Source organism: Monopterus albus, unplaced genomic scaffold (genome assembly GCF_001952655.1).
Source record: "Monopterus albus unplaced genomic scaffold, M_albus_1.0 scaffold17.1, whole genome shotgun sequence".
Taxonomy (NCBI): Eukaryota; Metazoa; Chordata; class Actinopteri; order Synbranchiformes; family Synbranchidae; genus Monopterus; species Monopterus albus.
Window position 1 is genome coordinate 1,434,011 of NW_018127897.1, and position 18,678 is coordinate 1,452,688.

The window sequence follows — 18,678 nt, forward strand, 5'->3', positions numbered from 1 at the left end:
GAAAAAAGAACAGTTTTTGTTTGATTGCATTATAAAACACATAAAATTTGTGTGTATAACAGTTTTTAAAATTTTTGAAATTCTATTGACCAATAGAGGAATCCCTGTTGAAAGAAACACTAGACACTGACACACACCACATATTAACACCACTAAGCTGTACAGGTGTATTGCAGTTTTGTGTGGTAATCTGATGCAATTACAGTGGGCACATCAGCAATATGTGCAATAGTAGCAACAACTTGCAACCAGTCTTTGAAAACAAGCTTTTATATATTTGTTTTATTTTTATATTATATTATACAATTATAAGATGACCTCACTGACCTCGAGTCTACCACTAACTAAACCTGTTGCTGTTTTCAACAGCAGTTAGATGTGAGATGATACCCAAAGCCCACACATAATATACTGATACACAGTTAATACTTAACAAAAAGCAAAATGCTACATTTACATGCAATAGCAGTGGAAGTAAAACCTATGTGACTGCATTCAGGGAATGCCCGCACTGAGTATTCTGGGATTCATTATCTGCCAGAATGCGAATGACTCACTGTGTCTGCCTGACCTCTTATTTGTTTTTCTCTCATTTATTCCCTACCTTGCTTCACCAGTGAACTTAAACATGCAGCAAGATGCCTGCTTATCATTCAACAGTACATCAACAGCAGCACAAATAAAACATCACCCATAAAGGGAAAATAAAGATGCAATCCACCTTTTCAAAATAAAAATGAGCAAACTTAATTTATTAAAAAAAAAAACATTGTTCAGGCTAGACCAACAATCACTCCTGCATTTTCCCTACCGCCCAGAAGCAAATGAACTGGCAAGAAATAGTGTTTAAAAAAATAAATGAACTGGCAAGAAATTGTGTTTTAAGACAAAATTATGGCTCCTGGCTGTGTGGTTCTTTATCTTGCAATGCCTGTGTGGGTGGAACCGTGCACCCCTTCCTCAGGCAGAGACTGCATTTGAGGTTTGAGGCTGTTCTGGTATTACCATATACACTCATAGAGTCACAAAAATACTGTCACACCTCATACTGGCTGTGCCATGAATATCAATGGCTGCTCTCCTTTTGGACTCACTCTACAAAACAGACAGTGAAAAATGTTCATGCATGACTATGTTCCACCTGGCCCACTCCATATATCCAGTTCAGTGCGACAATGAACACACAGTATGAAGGAATCATGCATGACACCAAACTGTTATGCACAATACATGACTTATACGACTGATTTTGCTCCTTCAAGGGACTGTATTTTGTATCTCTTTCAAGTGGTGTGCCTGTGACATTCTAAGAAGTCACCTTGACAATGGTGTCGATAATTTTGGCAATAAGACCAGAAATGACACTCACTCAGCACTGGAAAGCAGCAGTTGTACTGTACGAAATATTCAGGGTAAATATTTCTGCATACGTGTGGAGTTGATTTTGCTTACACACTTACCATGTCTGAATTCCAGTTTCCACCCAGAAATAACAAAGAAATAAACTGAGTGAAATGTGTCTCTAGGTGTGCAAGATCCTTGAGGGACTTCTTTTCTTCTGTGTTCTTCATCAAGCTCATACCTACTTCACAAACACAGTTGGAACTATTCTCACTGCTCTTTTGTTGGAGAGGAGAGTAATAGGCAGAGGTGCACTGTGCAACCACCCAGGTGCTGAGCTTGGCACAGACATGAAGAAAAACCCTGTCAACCTTTCTGATACACTTGCCTGTGTACGAACAAAGAGGATGCTTACACACTGGCATAACTGAAGCGATCATGCAGTACTTGCATTTCTTCCTGGAAGGTAGTTTCCAAGTCTTCACAGCTGTGCAGGCAAACTATCCTGCAGAGAAATGACAAAAACAAGGAAACAAAAATCGCAAAGCGAATAAGCAGCACTGAAGCTAAATTAGCTGTATCTTTGTGGGAAAGAATGGCCCTCATGGTACTGACTAGGCAGGCCCGTTGTGTTTTTGATCCCCATTCAGAGCAAGATGATCTACAAAGACAAGATTAAATAGAAAATAAATAAGCGTACCAAAGTCAATGCAGTGCCAGATGTTACTGTTAGTTGCTCTCAGAGTACCAATGTCCCCAAAGACTGTTTACTCTGATAGGGGTGAACACACACACACACACACACACACACACACACACACACAGAGAGAGAGAGAGAGAGAGAGGCCTGTACATAATCCATCAAAGCTGTCTTCTCTACTTCCTAGTGACCCAAAAAAATTACTGGGTGCTGTACATTGTGACACTTCCCACCGGGGTGAATCCAAACAAATGTATGTGCTTATCAGTCTGCTAGATATTTTTGAAATAGGTGCTCAACCTGTTGTCCATTTACAACAGATAAAACTGTTCCTCTGATAACTCACTGACAAGGCAATCAAATGTCATATTTGCACTGGTACAACAAAGGAAATAAATTGGTCAGCTCAGTTACTGACACACAGGAGATGATGTTTTTATTTGATTTTTCATGACAACTTTGTTTTAATAAGTGTGAATAGATAGATAGATAGACAGATATATAGACAGACAGACAGACAGACAGACAGACAGACAGACAGACAGACAGACAGACAGACAGACAGACAGACAGACAGATAGATAGATAGATAGATAGATAGATAGATAGCTTATCATTGCAAAACAGTATTATTCTACTAATTAGCAAATGCAACAGAACAAACTAATCACTACTATTTAATTACATCTTTTTACTAGCCACTTCATTCCAACCCAACAGAGGTCTGTTGAATGCATTTCTGCAGTAGACATGACTCTTTTTTTTCATGCTCTACTGATCCCAGAAGACATGTTTTCTCACCATTTGCCCAATTCCACACAGAGATCAAAAGGTCAGGCTCAGCTACAGAACAACACCTCTGGAGGTGTCAGACACTCTGTGCCTTGCGCAAGAATAGTTAAACAGTGCAGATCTTTTTACTCTACAGTATATCGCAGGATGCAGCTCTTAACCATTTCCAAAGTAAACTTACACATAGAATTGATTATTGATACATGGTATGATTCACACAAATGCTGACATATCAAGCATAATTACTCATATCAGTATGAACTGGACTGCCCTTGTATCAATGTTATATTCCCACCTGCACTAATTAGACCTTTCTGTGTACAAAATAAACTTTGTCAGTAATACAACGCTTGCAGCGCACATGCTCACTTGCATGCATAACTACAGTGTTCTGAAGAGAGTGGTGTTGAATGTAACATCCCCTGTGTCAAATAAAGAACAGAGTGGTTTGGAAACTGTGCACAGCAGACAGATAGAGGGTGTGGAGAATTTGTAGTGCAAACATGTACTGCTAAAACTGTAGCTCCAACAATCTATTTCACGGTCTCTGAATGACAATGTTGATTCAGCACCATGGACAGTGACACAAGGCAGCTCTGAATCCGGAGATTTGAGCTGACATTTCAAACTGCAGTGTTTTATGCTCACCTTCTTTTTCTCTTTATCTGTTCGCATGGTCTTTATGTTCTGGAGAAATAGAAGCACATTTGTCTTTACATAGCACTATACTCCAGGGATAAGGTGTATTGTATTCCAGCATGCTGTGATTGTTTTTATTTTTTTTAACTAGTCATCCAAATTTCTCTTTGATTCAAGCACCTGACCAAGCTCACATTTTCTTTCTAAACTGTCTTTTTTAAAATAAAAAAAAACCCTGATATCAGAAAAATACCAGTGAGCCTACAAAATTCCTACTGCTATGTTCCAGAGAAACATAAACATGACATGGTGCATATGGTAAAAGGATGGTAACAGATGATGACAGGATGGTAGCACTTTGAATTGTCTGCAGTAAATCCTTAGTAGTTTAGTGAGATAAATATTTATCCTATCGAGTTAGAGCTGTAGAGTTAGCAATTCTTATCAGTGTAACTTCATCACTTAACAAAAGGATTTTTGCTCAAACCCATGTTTCTGCTGATGAAGTGTCCTTGAGCAATACACTAAATGGACAAAATGTGGAACCGTCCAAGGCCACTGACCATTAGCTGACCTTGCGCTCTGACATTTACAAATCTCCCTGTGGGGAGAGGCAAAGGGGTCTATTTGTTTTATGACATTTGGGCTTTTTATTTTAACATAGGCCCACTCTATGATAAGTTCTATTATTAGTTTACTTAAAAGTTTTTTTATGGTCTGTGGGTGTCTCCTTATGTGACTATATAGCTCTTTATCACAATATTGTCTAACATGAAGTCTACAGTATTTATAAAAGCATAATTTTTCTTTAAAAGTTTGTGGTATGTTACACTTTTGAAGGGTTCTTAAACTATTAAGAATATCAGACCATTTGAACACAGCTCCACACAGCAACACAGCAGTGACTCCCAGTCCAGTCTTTTTTTTGCTTTTTTGCTCCCAAGTAGTTTATAGCATTTGCCTGGCATCCAAAGTTGAAAGTAGTCCCTGTTAGATGGTTAGAATGAAAGTCAGCAGGGCCCTGGCTCCCGAGGACCAGGACTGAGAACGACTGCTGCAGAAAACACTTCTACAAGGCTTCACAGCAGTGTCTTTCATGGCTGGTCCTCAGGATTTACAGCCCTGCTGGTTTTCTATTTTAACAACTGACAAGGACTTTTTTATGCTCAACATGCCAGAAGAATGTAATTATTCAACTCAGAGGAAAAATTAATTAATGAATTACTTAAGGGGGGAAAACATGGACACACCTGGAATCAACAGAGCAGAGGAGTAATGAGAACAGGGCTCCTTAGTAGCATGGTAAATGGTAAATGCACTTATACTTGTGTAGCACTATTCTATGCATTGCAGCATACTCAAAGTGGTGTCACACTATTTGCCCGTTATCCCATTCACACACCCAAACATTCACATATTCACACAAAGTGCTCTACATAATGTAAATCCTTCATTGCACAGTATATTACAATATTACAAATATATTACAAAGCGATGATTGCCCTTTCCCCACCCCAGCCACACCTGATTTTGTCTTGTTGCTAAAACCAAACAAAGTGACCAGACAGAGGCTGTCTTTGCAACGTTTAAATCTCCCATGCTTTACACAAATGTTTGCATTCTTACTCTGCCCTGTAGGGCTCTCAGCCATCCTGCTCTCCCATTGGCCGCGCTCATTATGCAAATTGGGTGGTGGGCGTGGTGTGAGCGTGTACGTGTACGAGTACGAGTTGACGTCAGAAGCAGAGTGGGGGCTGACGGGGGAGGGGGTGGGGACTTAAAATATGAAAACACATAAAGCATGAGAAAAAAATAATAATCAAGCTGATTCCAAACGAGAGGAGTTAGGCTGTAAAGGAAAAAGAGAGAGGAGCCACTGAGGAGGGAAAACCGGAGGAGTGCGGTGAGAGGACGATAACGGCGGGGGGCGGGGGGGGGGGGACACTGTGCACTAGGGAGAAGGAGAGCGAGTGAGTGTGAAAGAGAGAGCGGGAGAGAGAGAGAGAGCAGCCCGCCGGCCCATTGAGGAAAGATGGCTACAGTCACTGCAAACGGAGTGCAGCAAGAGAATGGATTCAGCACCACGAACAGCGCCGGCAGGATGAACGGGCTTACCATCGGCCAGAACACCATTCCAATGAAGGACCACGACGCCATCAAGCTTTTCATCGGGCAGATTCCCAGAAACTTGGAGGAAAAAGACCTGAAACCCCTGTTTGAGGAATTCGGAAAGATATACGAACTCACTGTACTGAAAGACAGGTTTACGGGAATGCATAAAGGTTGGTTATTTTGGTATCTCTACTTTTGTGTTCCTTAAGAAAATAGAGAGAACGAAATCAAAGAACGTCCCGATTCAGCTCTGGGGCAGAAAGCAGGAAAAGTGTGTTAATTTGCAGATGTTTGGGACAGAGTGGGATCCCCGTAGAACATACACACACGAACACACACCCACACAAATACAATGTAAGCGTGAGAGGGAGAACACGTGGAAGTGAACGGCTAGCGAGCGCAGGGTTAATTGTTACCGCGTCCAGCCAATCCACGTGAATACTACGGCTGAAAACGCCTTTGTGTGTTTACATTGACTATCATGTGCTGAGCATTCCAGTTTAAGGGGGCGGGACTGGCGAGCGCGCCGGGATGATGTGGTATTTCTGTAGCTGCACAATTTTCTTCACAACTACAGAAAAAAAGCCATTTTGTACGATATCTAGTCCATTTGCAGGAAATTGTCGGAGAGAAATGCTTTCAGGAGGAGTGAAAACGCCAGCCCTTGTCAGGCAATCATCATCGCTGCGTGATTAAACGTGATGCTGGCATGTTGCTTTGACCTTCCAGCAGGCAAATATGCAACCTATTTTTTCATAAGCTGTAATATATATATATATATATATATTAAATTAAAAATACCATTTACATGACAGCTACACTGTAACGCTGCTCCGTGGGCGGGTTGCAGTCAGGAAGTACAAAGCAGGATAATAGTAAAGGCTGAGAGCCAGGATGCATGGTCTTCTCGGTTGTTTTGTTCTCTCAAACGGCCGGGATCAATTCACTTAGTAATTAGTCAGACAGGCCACGGGAAATCAGGGATCGATCAGTGGTAATGATAGTTATAATAATGAATGCCAGAGTGCAGCTAGGGTGGGAAGGTATTTTAGCTACACATATACATTGCCTAACTGCTTCATAACTTTATATTTTACGTTTACTACAGGAACTCTTATAAACAAATTTAACCAAATTTAGAAAAGAAATGGTTTTGTTCCTATTTGAATTTAGATGCTTATATATCATTATTACAAGCGTTGAATTGCACTACTCTTGGGGTTTTATATAAATCTATTGTGGCTGAGTTTAATAATCACTACACTGCATCAACTGTAAACTATTATTATTATTGTTGTTATTATTATCTTGTTATTTGCACAGGAATTTTATCAGAATGGAAATCTAAAATAAGGTCAAGCTTTATCCATGTCATCATAAGCAGAGTATATACTGTAGAGCCTGCACTTTATTACTGCATTATCAGCTAAATGACCCTGCTGTATTAAAATAAATAACTAATAATAACACTGCTATTTCTGATAGAGATCAATGCTATTTTGTAGATAGTTTGTTATGCTGTTTATTTTATTGTAATCTTAAATATTATTTAAAAACATTCACACAAACACAATACCTCACACACAAGCATAATTAACAATCAGTTCACGCTCAGTAAAAAAAAATAATCTATTCACATGGCGGCAGCTTATGTATGATATGTATGTCAGTGGCTACAGTTCATGGTTTTATTGATCAAGTCAAGTGCTGTTGTGGGAGAAATGAGTGTGGACTCAGCAGTGCTGCCTTGTGTGTGCATCCCCGAAGGTCTCCATGCACCACCTGTTCCTCCAGCCATCAGCCGCTGGGGTCAACCTCCTACTCTTCTATTGTTCCTCTTCTATTGTTCCAGAGCCTGGTGATCAATTAAAACAATTTTTCTGATATCCGCGTTGTTTACGCCTGTCCTCCACCATCCCTGAATGTCAACACTCCGGAGGAAGGTTGCCTTGAGAAGGATAATCCTGTTCCAAAGCTAGACTGTATGCGAGTTTAAATCATCCCCCACCAAGGCTACCCTGATGTATGCATTATGCCCACTTCATCCCACATGACATTCAAAGTCACTTTGAGAACACAGGCGTGCACTTTTAATAAGATTTCACCAGCGCATTATATGGATGAGTTTTTCTCATTGGCCACTCATCTAAACTATGCTCATGCCTCACGCTGTGTCAATGTGTGATATGTGTAGACTGAAGCAAGAAAGTAACGAGTAAAAATATGGAAATAGTGTGTTACAGAAATAGGTGTAGTATTTTATGAGCAGTGTTACTCAGGGACACCAGTTTAAAACACTGACTGAATGGCCATTCTGAAACAAAGAAAAGCTTTTGTGGGAGAACTGAAAGTAAAACGAATCACTTACTTACAGTAACTGTTTTTGAAATGCTTCACATTACTTTAGACTGAATGGTGTTGCATCCTTTGTCTTAAGGTCTGAACAACAGTCATTCATATAATCTGACTTTTAAACTAAAGGGTGATTTGATTTTTTTTGTACCAAGTTATACATAAGATAACTTTCAAAAACAAAATAAAAATATTATAATTACTGTATTATAACTGTAACAATTATAACAAAATACAAGTTTTATAAATCAGCAGTTACCTAGGGTTTTGTTGCACTGGTAAATATTTCATTCCTCTTTTACTTGTCAAAGTAAATTTTGATAAAAACTCAGCAGTGAAGTTAATATTAGTTTCTTTATTCACTCAGTATGTATGCGCTCTGTATTGGAATAAATAAATAAATAAACAGATAGATAGATAGATAAAAATAAAATATTAATAAATACCATAGATATTTGGATTATGGCTTATCACCCCATATTATCAGGTTCCCCTGGGCCCTACTGATAATATTCAGCATGTAGGTATCTCAGTAATCAAATGCACCTAACTGCTTCAGCATTCTGGGATGTCTATTAAATAGCGACTATAATCATTTTTATGATGACAGTGATTCTCATAAAACCACAGAGAATTATCACTCAACTCTGCAGTTCCCTTCCCCTCAGCTCTACAGAGCCTTTTAGCATCTTTTGGCTCATTGTTTTGGTTTTCTGGCCCACAGGATTACTGTTTTGCTTCAATCTCACTGCTCTCATATCATCAGCCTCTCTGGGATAGGGTGGCATGACAATCTCAGAATCACTGCCACCTGGCCGTAGTCCCTTAAATGGGTGTTGATACATCTTCATCTTTACAACTACTGTCCAGTGTATAGTTTTACTTATGTCTGCTATTGTACCGCCGGGATGGATTGTATTAGTCTGCTCAGGCAAGTGTTAATCATCACTGTGGTAGTATAGCGCTTGAGTCATTTCCTCCGCCTTTATAGAATAGAAGGTTTTGTGATGTCATTTTGTCAACAGTATATTCATTGCATAGTGGATTAAAAAGTTACTTGTGTTTTGTTTGGTTCACTGAAATAGATGGTATGCTGTTGATAGTGGTTAGCTGTTAAGTCAAAGGCCCCAAATGTTATCACAAATTCAGTCTACATTTTTTATCAACAAACAATAATGCAAATATTTTTCACAGCAGAATAACAGAAGAGTAGGGGAGGAGTAATCAGCTTGGCTCCACAATCCTTACAAGCATATAGTTAATAAAAATGTAGTGCACTGCCATAAATTTAGCTTGGCTACTACTCTGAAATCCCTCTTTGAGCTTAGTTTGTGGTTGAGAAGAATTTGATTTTGCATAGATCATGTGTATGGCTGTTGGTATGAGTGAGTAAACCATCATTAATGAATGATTTGAGGGACCACCTCTTTTCACAGTCTGTATCCAGTGAATTGCACCGTAATTATGGATTTAAGGGCAGATCAAAATATGTCACTTTTTCTCATGACTAATTCATGTGGATTGTAATGCATCGGTGCTGTTTCAGATGTTTTGTGAATTCTTACCTTAGGCATTTAGGATATTTCAAGGGAATTATTCAGGTCTAAAAATCTGCATAGGAAACATTACATGCTATATTTTCCTGTGCATTTCGCTCTATGTTGATGTCTATTCAGAGGATGTGTTTTCATTTGTTTCTTTTTACCGATGATCATATCCTGCCTCGTTGTTGTTTGACACTGTTGTCTTTAATGTCGGTTTGATAGTTTGTGTGTCGTCAGGGAGCCTTATACAGTGTGTGGGATGACTTGACACTATTGGCGGGCATGGTGCTCATCAGTGTGTGGTGCAGCCAGGTCATGCTGTTTAACATCCATCATTTCGCTGAGCACTACATTATCATAATACTTAGTGTCAGTGCCAGAATGCATGCATTGTTCAGACATGCTGAATGTTGGTGGGGGGCAAATCTTTTGCTTGAGTAGCGTTATCTATCAATCCGTCTCTGCTGCTGCGAGGAGGGACTCTGAGCTGCACCACACAGCCAGGAGGAAGAGATACAAAGAGTTGTTAAATATCCTCATCCATTCTGCTCTCCTCGGTAGGTCCATGCAGTGTAATTGGCTATAAATAGCTTGCCAAATTGACATAAAAAACCCTCTTAGGCATTGAAATGTCAAAAGTAAACCACAGTAGGGCACTAATATCTAATTGCAAATGAGTCATAGAATACAACAACAAATCCTTGAAAGTGTCTTTACAATTCCTTGACAGTTCGGTGTTTTTTCCGTGAAATTCAATTCTGCTAACTTTTACTTACAGCCAGTGAATTGCAGATCCATGTATGTATTTGTTTTTATCTACAGTATGAGTGTTGTAGAGGACGTGTTGGACAGTGACTGACAGTCTGCGTGAGCTATGTGACAGGTGCAGCTTAAGTCTACAGATGACCTCTGTGATCATTAGAAGGTGGGCTGTGTGCGAACTAGACAGTTAACTGCTCTAAACAGCCCACTCTGGATGAGGATGGATAGAATGACTGAAAGCTGGAAAGATGCTCTGCAGTAATAGTGTGATTAACACAGAAACATGAAGCGGTGCATGAATCCTCAACATTGTACTTGTCTCAGTACCCATGAGAGGGTCAGACCGTCACATTCAGCAGCATCCGGTTATTTTACATAATTTCTTAGCCCCTAAATCTTTTTTGGAAATTAATTTGCATTCTTTTCCCAGTTTAATGAACATTCTTGGTTCAGACGTGTGAGGAGACCTCAGGAGAGTAAATTCCTCATGATTCATGAATTCACTGCTAATGAATTGAAATTTTATACAAATTTGTTCTGGAGTTATTTCAATTACAGGTGCCTGATCCCTTAGAAAAGCACAATTTACTCTTAATGCCTGGATGCATGCAATTGTGAGCACACACTAATTTCCATTTTAAAATAAATTGTTAGAAGAAGAGTTACAGGGGGAAAAGTTTCTTAGATAATTACCCCAAACGTGTCTGGCAAACTCAACAACATATTTCATATTTCCTGCTTGCTCTTTAAGCTGGTCTGGCTTACTGTTTCTTTTGCCTTAAATATAATTTGTTGAACTTTCATCCCTCACTATAGTGTAGTAAGTTGTCTTTGATTATCAAAGTATTATTTTTCACCCCACTTAACCAGCACATCATGGGAAACCACCTGTTGAACCACTACCAGAGCTTACGTTTAATTACAGAACCCATGACCATGTGCTCCTCCTTCTATTCTTCCCATTTAATACATCTAATTTATTTCCTTCAGTCTTTGGAATATTTGGTTCATTTAGGCTTTGATTCAAATTTAACCTTCCTTCAGTTCCCTGAGGTCATCTAATACATTACAGTAAGCATCATGCTTGCATTTGTTGTCAACTTTATATTTTGTTGTGCAAACATGCAGTGAATTTTCGGGATTCAGTACGCATTTTCTAAACCAAACAGGTGGCATGCTTTTTAAAGACCTGTTTGCATGACTGCATATAAAGGTGACAACAGTGTGGGAAAACCTGCAAGTAAAATTTTAAGATGAAAGTCTTAACCTGCTACAAGCTGCTATACATCCCTGTTACCTCTCCCCAAACAGTGTGATTGTGCCTCTCCTTATGTTTTCCATGCTTGTTTCTTCCACAACTGGCTTTCTCAATCAGTGATTCCTCTGGGCCTCACATGTCCCTTGATTAGGAAGCTTTCCTAATCCTGCTTTCCCAATCCTGTGAGGAAACCCAGGCAGCCATGCAGCTGGCCTAAATACTAGAGGATACACTGTACAAAGCTCCAGTTAAACAGGTCATTTGAACTGATAATATCAAATGCTACTTTTCTTGAAGCAGCTGGACAAATATGCGATGGGCTGAGATTGATTCACTTGTTTCACAGGCAGTTACACCTGCTTAAGCAAAAACTGAAGAGTGGTGGAGGAAGTATTCAGATCAAGAAAAAGTAGTAATGTCACTATACTATGAAGTACTCCACTATAAGTAACAATATGGCATTTAAAAGCACTTAAGTAAGGTATTAAACAAAAGCAATAAAATGACATCAAAAGCATTAAATATAAACTCATTTTACTGTAAAGCACAGTTAAGGTTATATATATGGCAATATTTTTATAAGATTAACACACTGAATGTGTTGTTTAAATGTTATGAACTGATTATATTTTGTATGTTAAAAAACCTGAAAAGCACCAAGCAACTACTGTTGTAAACTAAAAAGTATAAAGTAGCCCAAAAAAACTCAAGTAAAGAATTGTTCCACAAAACTGTGCTTAAGTACATAGTGTATAGTGCTTAACAAAAAGGACTTAGTTACATTTTATCGCTTAAACACATTTTGAAGTAAGGAGAAATGTTTTCTGAAATTCTAAAATTATTTAAGCATAAAAAAAAAAAATCTGTGCCATATTGAGGTGGGGACTTTCAGGGACAGTCCAGAGCAGCTTTCCTCAAAAGACAATGATTCAATTAAACCTTACCGTTAAACTTTGTCTAGAAAAACACAGCTGTTACTGTTGCATCAAAGCTCTCCTGGTTTTGGTAGGGTCGTTTTTTTTTTTAATTCATACTGCAACAAATCATGGGATGAAATTTTGTCAAGATGTATATTAAACATATGTAATGCAGCAAGGTAAACTAAATAAATAAATAACTGGAGCAGCAGAAGAGTGTCAGCAACAGCCTACGATTCCCACAAGGCTTTGCAGGGACATGTCCCTGGGGAAGCATCCATGTCCCACAGTTTTGTAATGTCACAGAGGATGAAGAGTGTTTCCCCAGGGCTCCCAAACTTTCCTTCTTTGCTCTGTGGCTTGCCGTTTCATCAGCATCATTTAGGTGATTTTTCCTCTTGAGTAACTGCCTAGTTGTAGAGGTGGGTGAAGGTTGTCATGAAAGGGAGCTCTCTTGGCCAGGTGCCAGACTGTGTTGCTGGGTTTCAGAGGTGATGAGTGCATGCCGAGTATCATCTGTATGTAGGTGTCTGAGTGTGTGTGCGTCTCTCTTTACCCATGGGAATCTTTGGCAGCAAGTGTGTAGTAATGTGAAATTATGCTGCACAGTGCAAAACCTCTTCTGAACGGGGTCACCCACTGTCAGCTTTGCCAAGCACGTAAAAGCAAATTGTTCGCCCTTTAATGAAAGTGGTCACATGTTTGTTAGGGCCTTATTTATTGATGCATGTTCATTTTGTTTTCTTAAATTTTCCAACTTTGAGAACAATCTTCAGAAATATGTGAAGGTAGAGTTTCAGCTCAAAACCATAGGTTTTTTTTTTAATTCCCCGGCAGCTGGAAAGCATGCACACTGTTTAACTTTTCCTCCTGTGTCTACTTCAATAACTTTGAAAGTGATTGCTTAGAAATATAGCAAATATTTAATTTTGATTAACAGTGAAGATATGCATGAGTTCAGTAAATCCAATCTGAAGGGGTTGTCATACTTTGGAAAGAAATGTGTAAAATTTTAATCTTCATTTCCAACCAGCATATTATTTTCTCTGAGGGTATAGCACTATTAACTTTGGCCACATCTATTAGGGTGTACCCGCACTAGGCGATCTGTACTGTGCCCGACCATGTTTGAACCCCAAAGTCCAAAGTGTTTGAGTAGCATGATTGCTCCGAGCCAAGCATACCGTGCCCTGGCCTGATTGAAGAGGTGGTCCCAGACATGGTTCAGATGGACTCGGGCATTGTGCACTTAGTGTGAGTGCTAACTGTGCCTGGGCAATGAAAGCTACGTGGCATGCGAGAGCGCTTCTCTTCAGTTGCCTAAGTTTTACATTGTAGTCATTGAGCTAGATGGGTACTGAATGTTGAAATCCCTTGTTGAATGCTGAAATGATCATACTGACATAAACATGATTTTATACCTTTTGGAATTTATGTGTTGTGGTCTCTTATGACTGTTAAGTATCCTATACACATACATTAAATGTACAGTTGTTTTAAATGTGACCATAACTTCTCTGTGTCTCTGTTATGGGCTGGAGGAATAAGCAAAATGTCTCTCCTGTTTCCATGATACTGCAGGATGTGCCTTTCTAACATACTGTGCCAGAGAGTCAGCACTGAAGGCCCAGAGCGCCCTCCATGAACAGAAGACTCTGCCAGGGGTAAGTGCCCCCGATGTGCCTGCTGTCATAGGCTAAAACCCCCGGGACAGCCGACCTGGAGTGGGAAGCTATGTTAACATAGGAATTTTATGACACTTACACACACACACACTGAGGGATATGGGGGCACAGTATACATTAAGACACACATTCATGCACACATAACGACATGGAAACAGATGCACAGAGTCACTCATACTTTCTTAGGCTCTGAGCCTCTTGATCAAGTAACGCTCACATTTTGATAGAGTCACTCATGCTTTCTTAGGCTCTGAACCTCTTGATCAAGTAACGCTCACATTTTCTCTCCCACTCACCTAAACACACTTGCGTTGACATACTCGAAGAGTGTGAGCGGCCTATCTCACCTTGCAGTATCTTCTTACAATAACCACCCTGATGGAGATATTTGATAAGCGCTCCTTCATAACAGCCTGTGCTGTCCTTCCCCTGTCCTCTCACAATCGGCTGCCACAGACACTAATTGCCTTGAGGAATCCCACTCTCATTATCACATATAATCAAACAGTAAGTATAAACAATCATTTTTACCATGTATATCACCATCTGCTGTTTTTGTTTTATTCAACACTCCAACCCCCCCACCCGCCACCCTGTCTTCTATTGTTTGCCTTTGGCGGGCGGGTAACTTTTTCAATTAAAATAATGGCCTCTTCAAACAGCACAGGTAAAATATACCCAGTAGTGGGCTCTTAAGCCCACCCAGGAGGAGACCATCAGTGTGGGATGAGCATGAGCTTGTGGTGTCTATCTGTGCTTGATGTGTGTGAGGCGGATTCAACTCTCACATCAGGGGGAATTATTGAGGTTTGATTGAATTATGCCTGCGGGTCTTTAAGAAGAAGAAGCTGCTCTAGTGCCCTGTCTCCACACTGGCTATACCCAGATGCTTTCCCAGGTTGGGGCTTTAATCAGAGCCCCAGGATATCCATCGGAATCTTCAGGGAGAGAGAGGTACAGAGAGACAGAGCGAGATAGAAAGGAAGAAACAGGAAGTAGGAGAGGAAAAAACTATGGAATAATTTTCAGGGCAGAGGTGGCTGATGGGGATCTATGCTGTTCCTCGCCATTGGGGTAATCAGTTGGTTGTGCTTCACTGTATATCATAGGTTCTTCACTGAATGCTAAGCACACCAGTATACTGTGGTGAAACAGTCCCTGGGAGACCAGGCTCCCTGTTTTGTTGTCTCCTGCAGCTTCATAATGAGATGATTGTCATGATGGTCCCAGATAGGTGTTCCTGTCTTTACTGTCTTGAGAAAGGGGCATCCTTTTTTTGTCTTCTATCTAGAAAAAAGGTTAGTGGCATGTTCTGTGGGGTTTTGGTAAACATTTCCCCAGTACAGCTCACAGTGAGGAAGGAGTCAGTCCTGCAATCTTGTGAGCAAAGCCTGCATACAGAAAGCTAATAAAGATGTTTTGTCTTTTTGTGTATGTGTGTGTGTGTGTGTGTGTGTGTTGATGCATGGATAAGACAGACACAGAAAAAGACCAGGAGAGATGACACTCTGGGACAAGCCTTACTGTCACTGTCATGGCCTAATGGTTTGAGATGCTCAGTGGTATAATGCTACCATTTCAGGGGCTTCTTCACACAAAGTTGCAGACATGCTTATGTAGTCCAGTTGTGGCTGTGTGACAGTCAGACAACCCTAAATGCAAATTTTGTTCCAGCGAGACATCTGGCATTTAAAAAAAAGCTTTTTTTCACATAAGATGAAACGTGAAACAAACTTTAAATAAAACGTGGGGTGAACAAAATATTACTACTGACTAAAAAGTCAATTTTCTGCAGGTAAATCGCATTTGCAATAGCAGCTGCACAGTCATGTCATTTGAGGTTAAATGCAAATTAGAGCATGTGATAGTTTTAAAAGAGCTCTGACAGTGATCAGCTTAATCTTGTTTATCCATTCTCTACTGTATATGTGGATGAGCTTACATTTGGAGAAAGCAAAATTATACCTTAATGAAGTCCTGGTATGGCATCCTCACTAAGACCTAAGAGCCTTTTTTCATCAATGAAACTCACAGAGAACACAGAGATCGATGGATTTCACTTATTTAACGAACACATTTTTTCTTTTTTGTTTTTCCAGGCAAACTTTTTGCTAATGTTGCTTCATATAGAGCCTACAAATGTTACAAGAACTTGAAAACATTCCGACCCATAATTTGGATGATGAGGAAAAAAGATGTGAGCGTTTGATTAACCAGGGCTTACAGATAAAAAACAGCCTTCTGGCTAATTCAGGTGCATTTACATGAATGTTTATTAATGTGTATTGTCCCTGTTAAATAAACTGTTGTATTCAATGTAATCAATTTGTCCTTGTAACCAACTGGTTTTGGACTGCGACAGAGAAAGCCAGAGCACCGTGAGCATGGCCTGCCTTATACTCTTTCTGTTATCTGTCAAAAGGAAACTAACCTCTACAGGGCAGAGAGCAGAAGTGATCTCATTTCTTGTCCCATGTTCCTATTTTTGTTGTCTGTCTGCTATATTAGCTGAAACTCGGTTTGTTTAGAGAACAAGAAATACAGACAAAGTTAAAGTACTAGTACTAGTAGTAGTACCCCTGCAGGGAACACATGTGTTGGCTACATACTGTACACTGTATAAACAAGAGCACACATGGGAGACTTCAAACTCAGTCTGTTGATTAGTCGTATCCTTGCTTGGTTTGTTCCCGAACAGTAATCTAACAACCAAATAGCAATGAGTTGGTTGCTTATAGAAAGTCAGCCCAACAATATAAAAATAACCATAACTTAGCTGCTGCATATTGTAACAGTACAAACACAATGTATTAATTGATTTGGATGGATGAATAACTCATGTTATGTGTACAAGGTATTAATTAAAGCAGACAAAAAAAAACATTTTTACTTTGGCATTACTTAGTGCTGTGGAAGGTTTAGAGTTACTTTTTTTTTTAAGAATGAAAAAGTTCTGTTAGAGGTCTTCTTTTCCTGAAATGGGGTCAGATCTGCATGGTTGAAAGAACAAGTACATGTCCCGGCACTCAAAGGTTTCATATAGAGTGCTCTTTTTCTACTTGTGTGTCCTTCATGTAATACTTTTATTGTTTCAAAACATATTTCCTGCACATATTTTCATATGAACATACTGTGTATACTACACAAAGGAAAGATACTATTGGCCTTACAGAAACAGGGAGGAGGCCAAGATGTGTGTATGTGCACGGTCTCAGCAGGAGGTTATGACTCTTGTATTGTCTCAATACTGGCGGAGAATTGTCAATTTCCTATAAGTCATACTTGTTTATTTACTAAATCTTGTCCTGTGTCTACTGCATTTGAATTGCCACCAGGGAATCCGACTCTGTCTGCTGTGGCTGAAGCAAGCTTTGTTTACATTGTTTGATTAATTACATGTAAAGAGCATAATGAGCGCTTGATGTCCTGTGCATCACATCCTGCTGCTACAGTTTAAACGCTAAATGTAATCAGAGATTCAGCCTGTTGTCCTCGGCGAGCTCTTAGTACTGTTGTGTCTGTGGCTGCCTTCAGCATATTCTCCAATGCACGACCCTGTGGTGCTGAATGTGGACAGGTTAGGTCATGTCACTGAATGATTTATCTCCAGATGTCAGGATATTTACACACAGACCTTGGTCAAATTGTTATTTAGGCACATTTCATTAGCATTTCCCTTTTTACGGTACATCATGACTATTTGTGTGGACCAGGTAAGCTGATGATGACCAAATGCTTTTCTATGATTGCCTATTAACTTCAGTGCAGTCATTATAGGTTGTTTTTTTTTTTTAACACCATCTGGCAATAGAGACTGAAAGAATGTATAAAAACAATATTTGCTATTGCAGAAGCAAAATGTTGTTTACAACTTTTTGCCAAATAGCCTCCCACCGTGCTGCTGTTGGAGTCACGAGCCTTCAAATGAATTCTGCTCTCTCCCTTCATGGCCGTGCTGCTTGTTCCTCTTAGGCCAATTAACTCTTGGTGTTCCTATGTAACAAGCATGCTAATTGGATACTACTGAAGACCAAAAGCCAATACATTTTTTTCTCAGAAAAAAAGATCCAGCTTCTCTTTGTCTCTCATTCACTTGTGTGCTTTTCCTCTCCTTCAGTGCTTTTCTAATCATATCTACACCAATCCCCCCCCACTCCCTTTTCCCACGCTTTCTCTGTTGAATTCTCTGAGTGTGGGACGGTGCCACAACCTTATACTTATATTTTTCGTGGAGATTTCTGTGGAGGGATCCATGTTTCTTGGTTTCTGAGTGAGAGTACGAGCTGCACCTGACCCATGTATTGATGACTTGCAGCCAAGCGCAACAGTGAAGAAGATAAGAGATAAAAAGTTACCAACCCCTACTTTCTCAAGGGTTTCTTGTCAACTTTGAAAGCGTAACGTTGAAGGTATCAACTTTGCCCAAAGTGAGGAGCAAAATGTTTGGGTTTTTTTCTTTTTCTTCTTCCGTGCATGAAAGGTGCAGAAAATTGACTTCAGCGTGTGTCACACAAAAATGGGTTGGGGGAGATTGTGAAATACTATTCTGTGTCACTAAGCACACTGCCATGGATGT

The 18,678-nt window shown here is 39.7% G+C and overlaps 1 protein-coding gene across 11 annotated transcripts in view; it reads left to right on the forward strand.

The window, feature by feature from the left end:
* The first annotated feature begins 5,431 nt into the window (after nucleotides 1–5,431).
* The window catches only part of celf6 (CUGBP Elav-like family member 6), a 140,691-nt gene continuing 127,444 nt past the window's right edge, over nucleotides 5,432–18,678 (forward strand). For all 11 annotated transcript variants that reach the window (XR_002274346.1, XM_020592433.1, XM_020592436.1 and 8 more), the window contains exons 1-2: nucleotides 5,432–5,754; nucleotides 13,999–14,081. Coding sequence is in view for 10 of the 11 variants with exons in the window: in XM_020592433.1 (XP_020448089.1) it covers nucleotides 5,505–5,754; nucleotides 13,999–14,081 (333 nt within the window). In the remaining variant the exon portion in view is untranslated. The remainder of the gene's footprint in view (nucleotides 5,755–13,998; nucleotides 14,082–18,678) is intronic.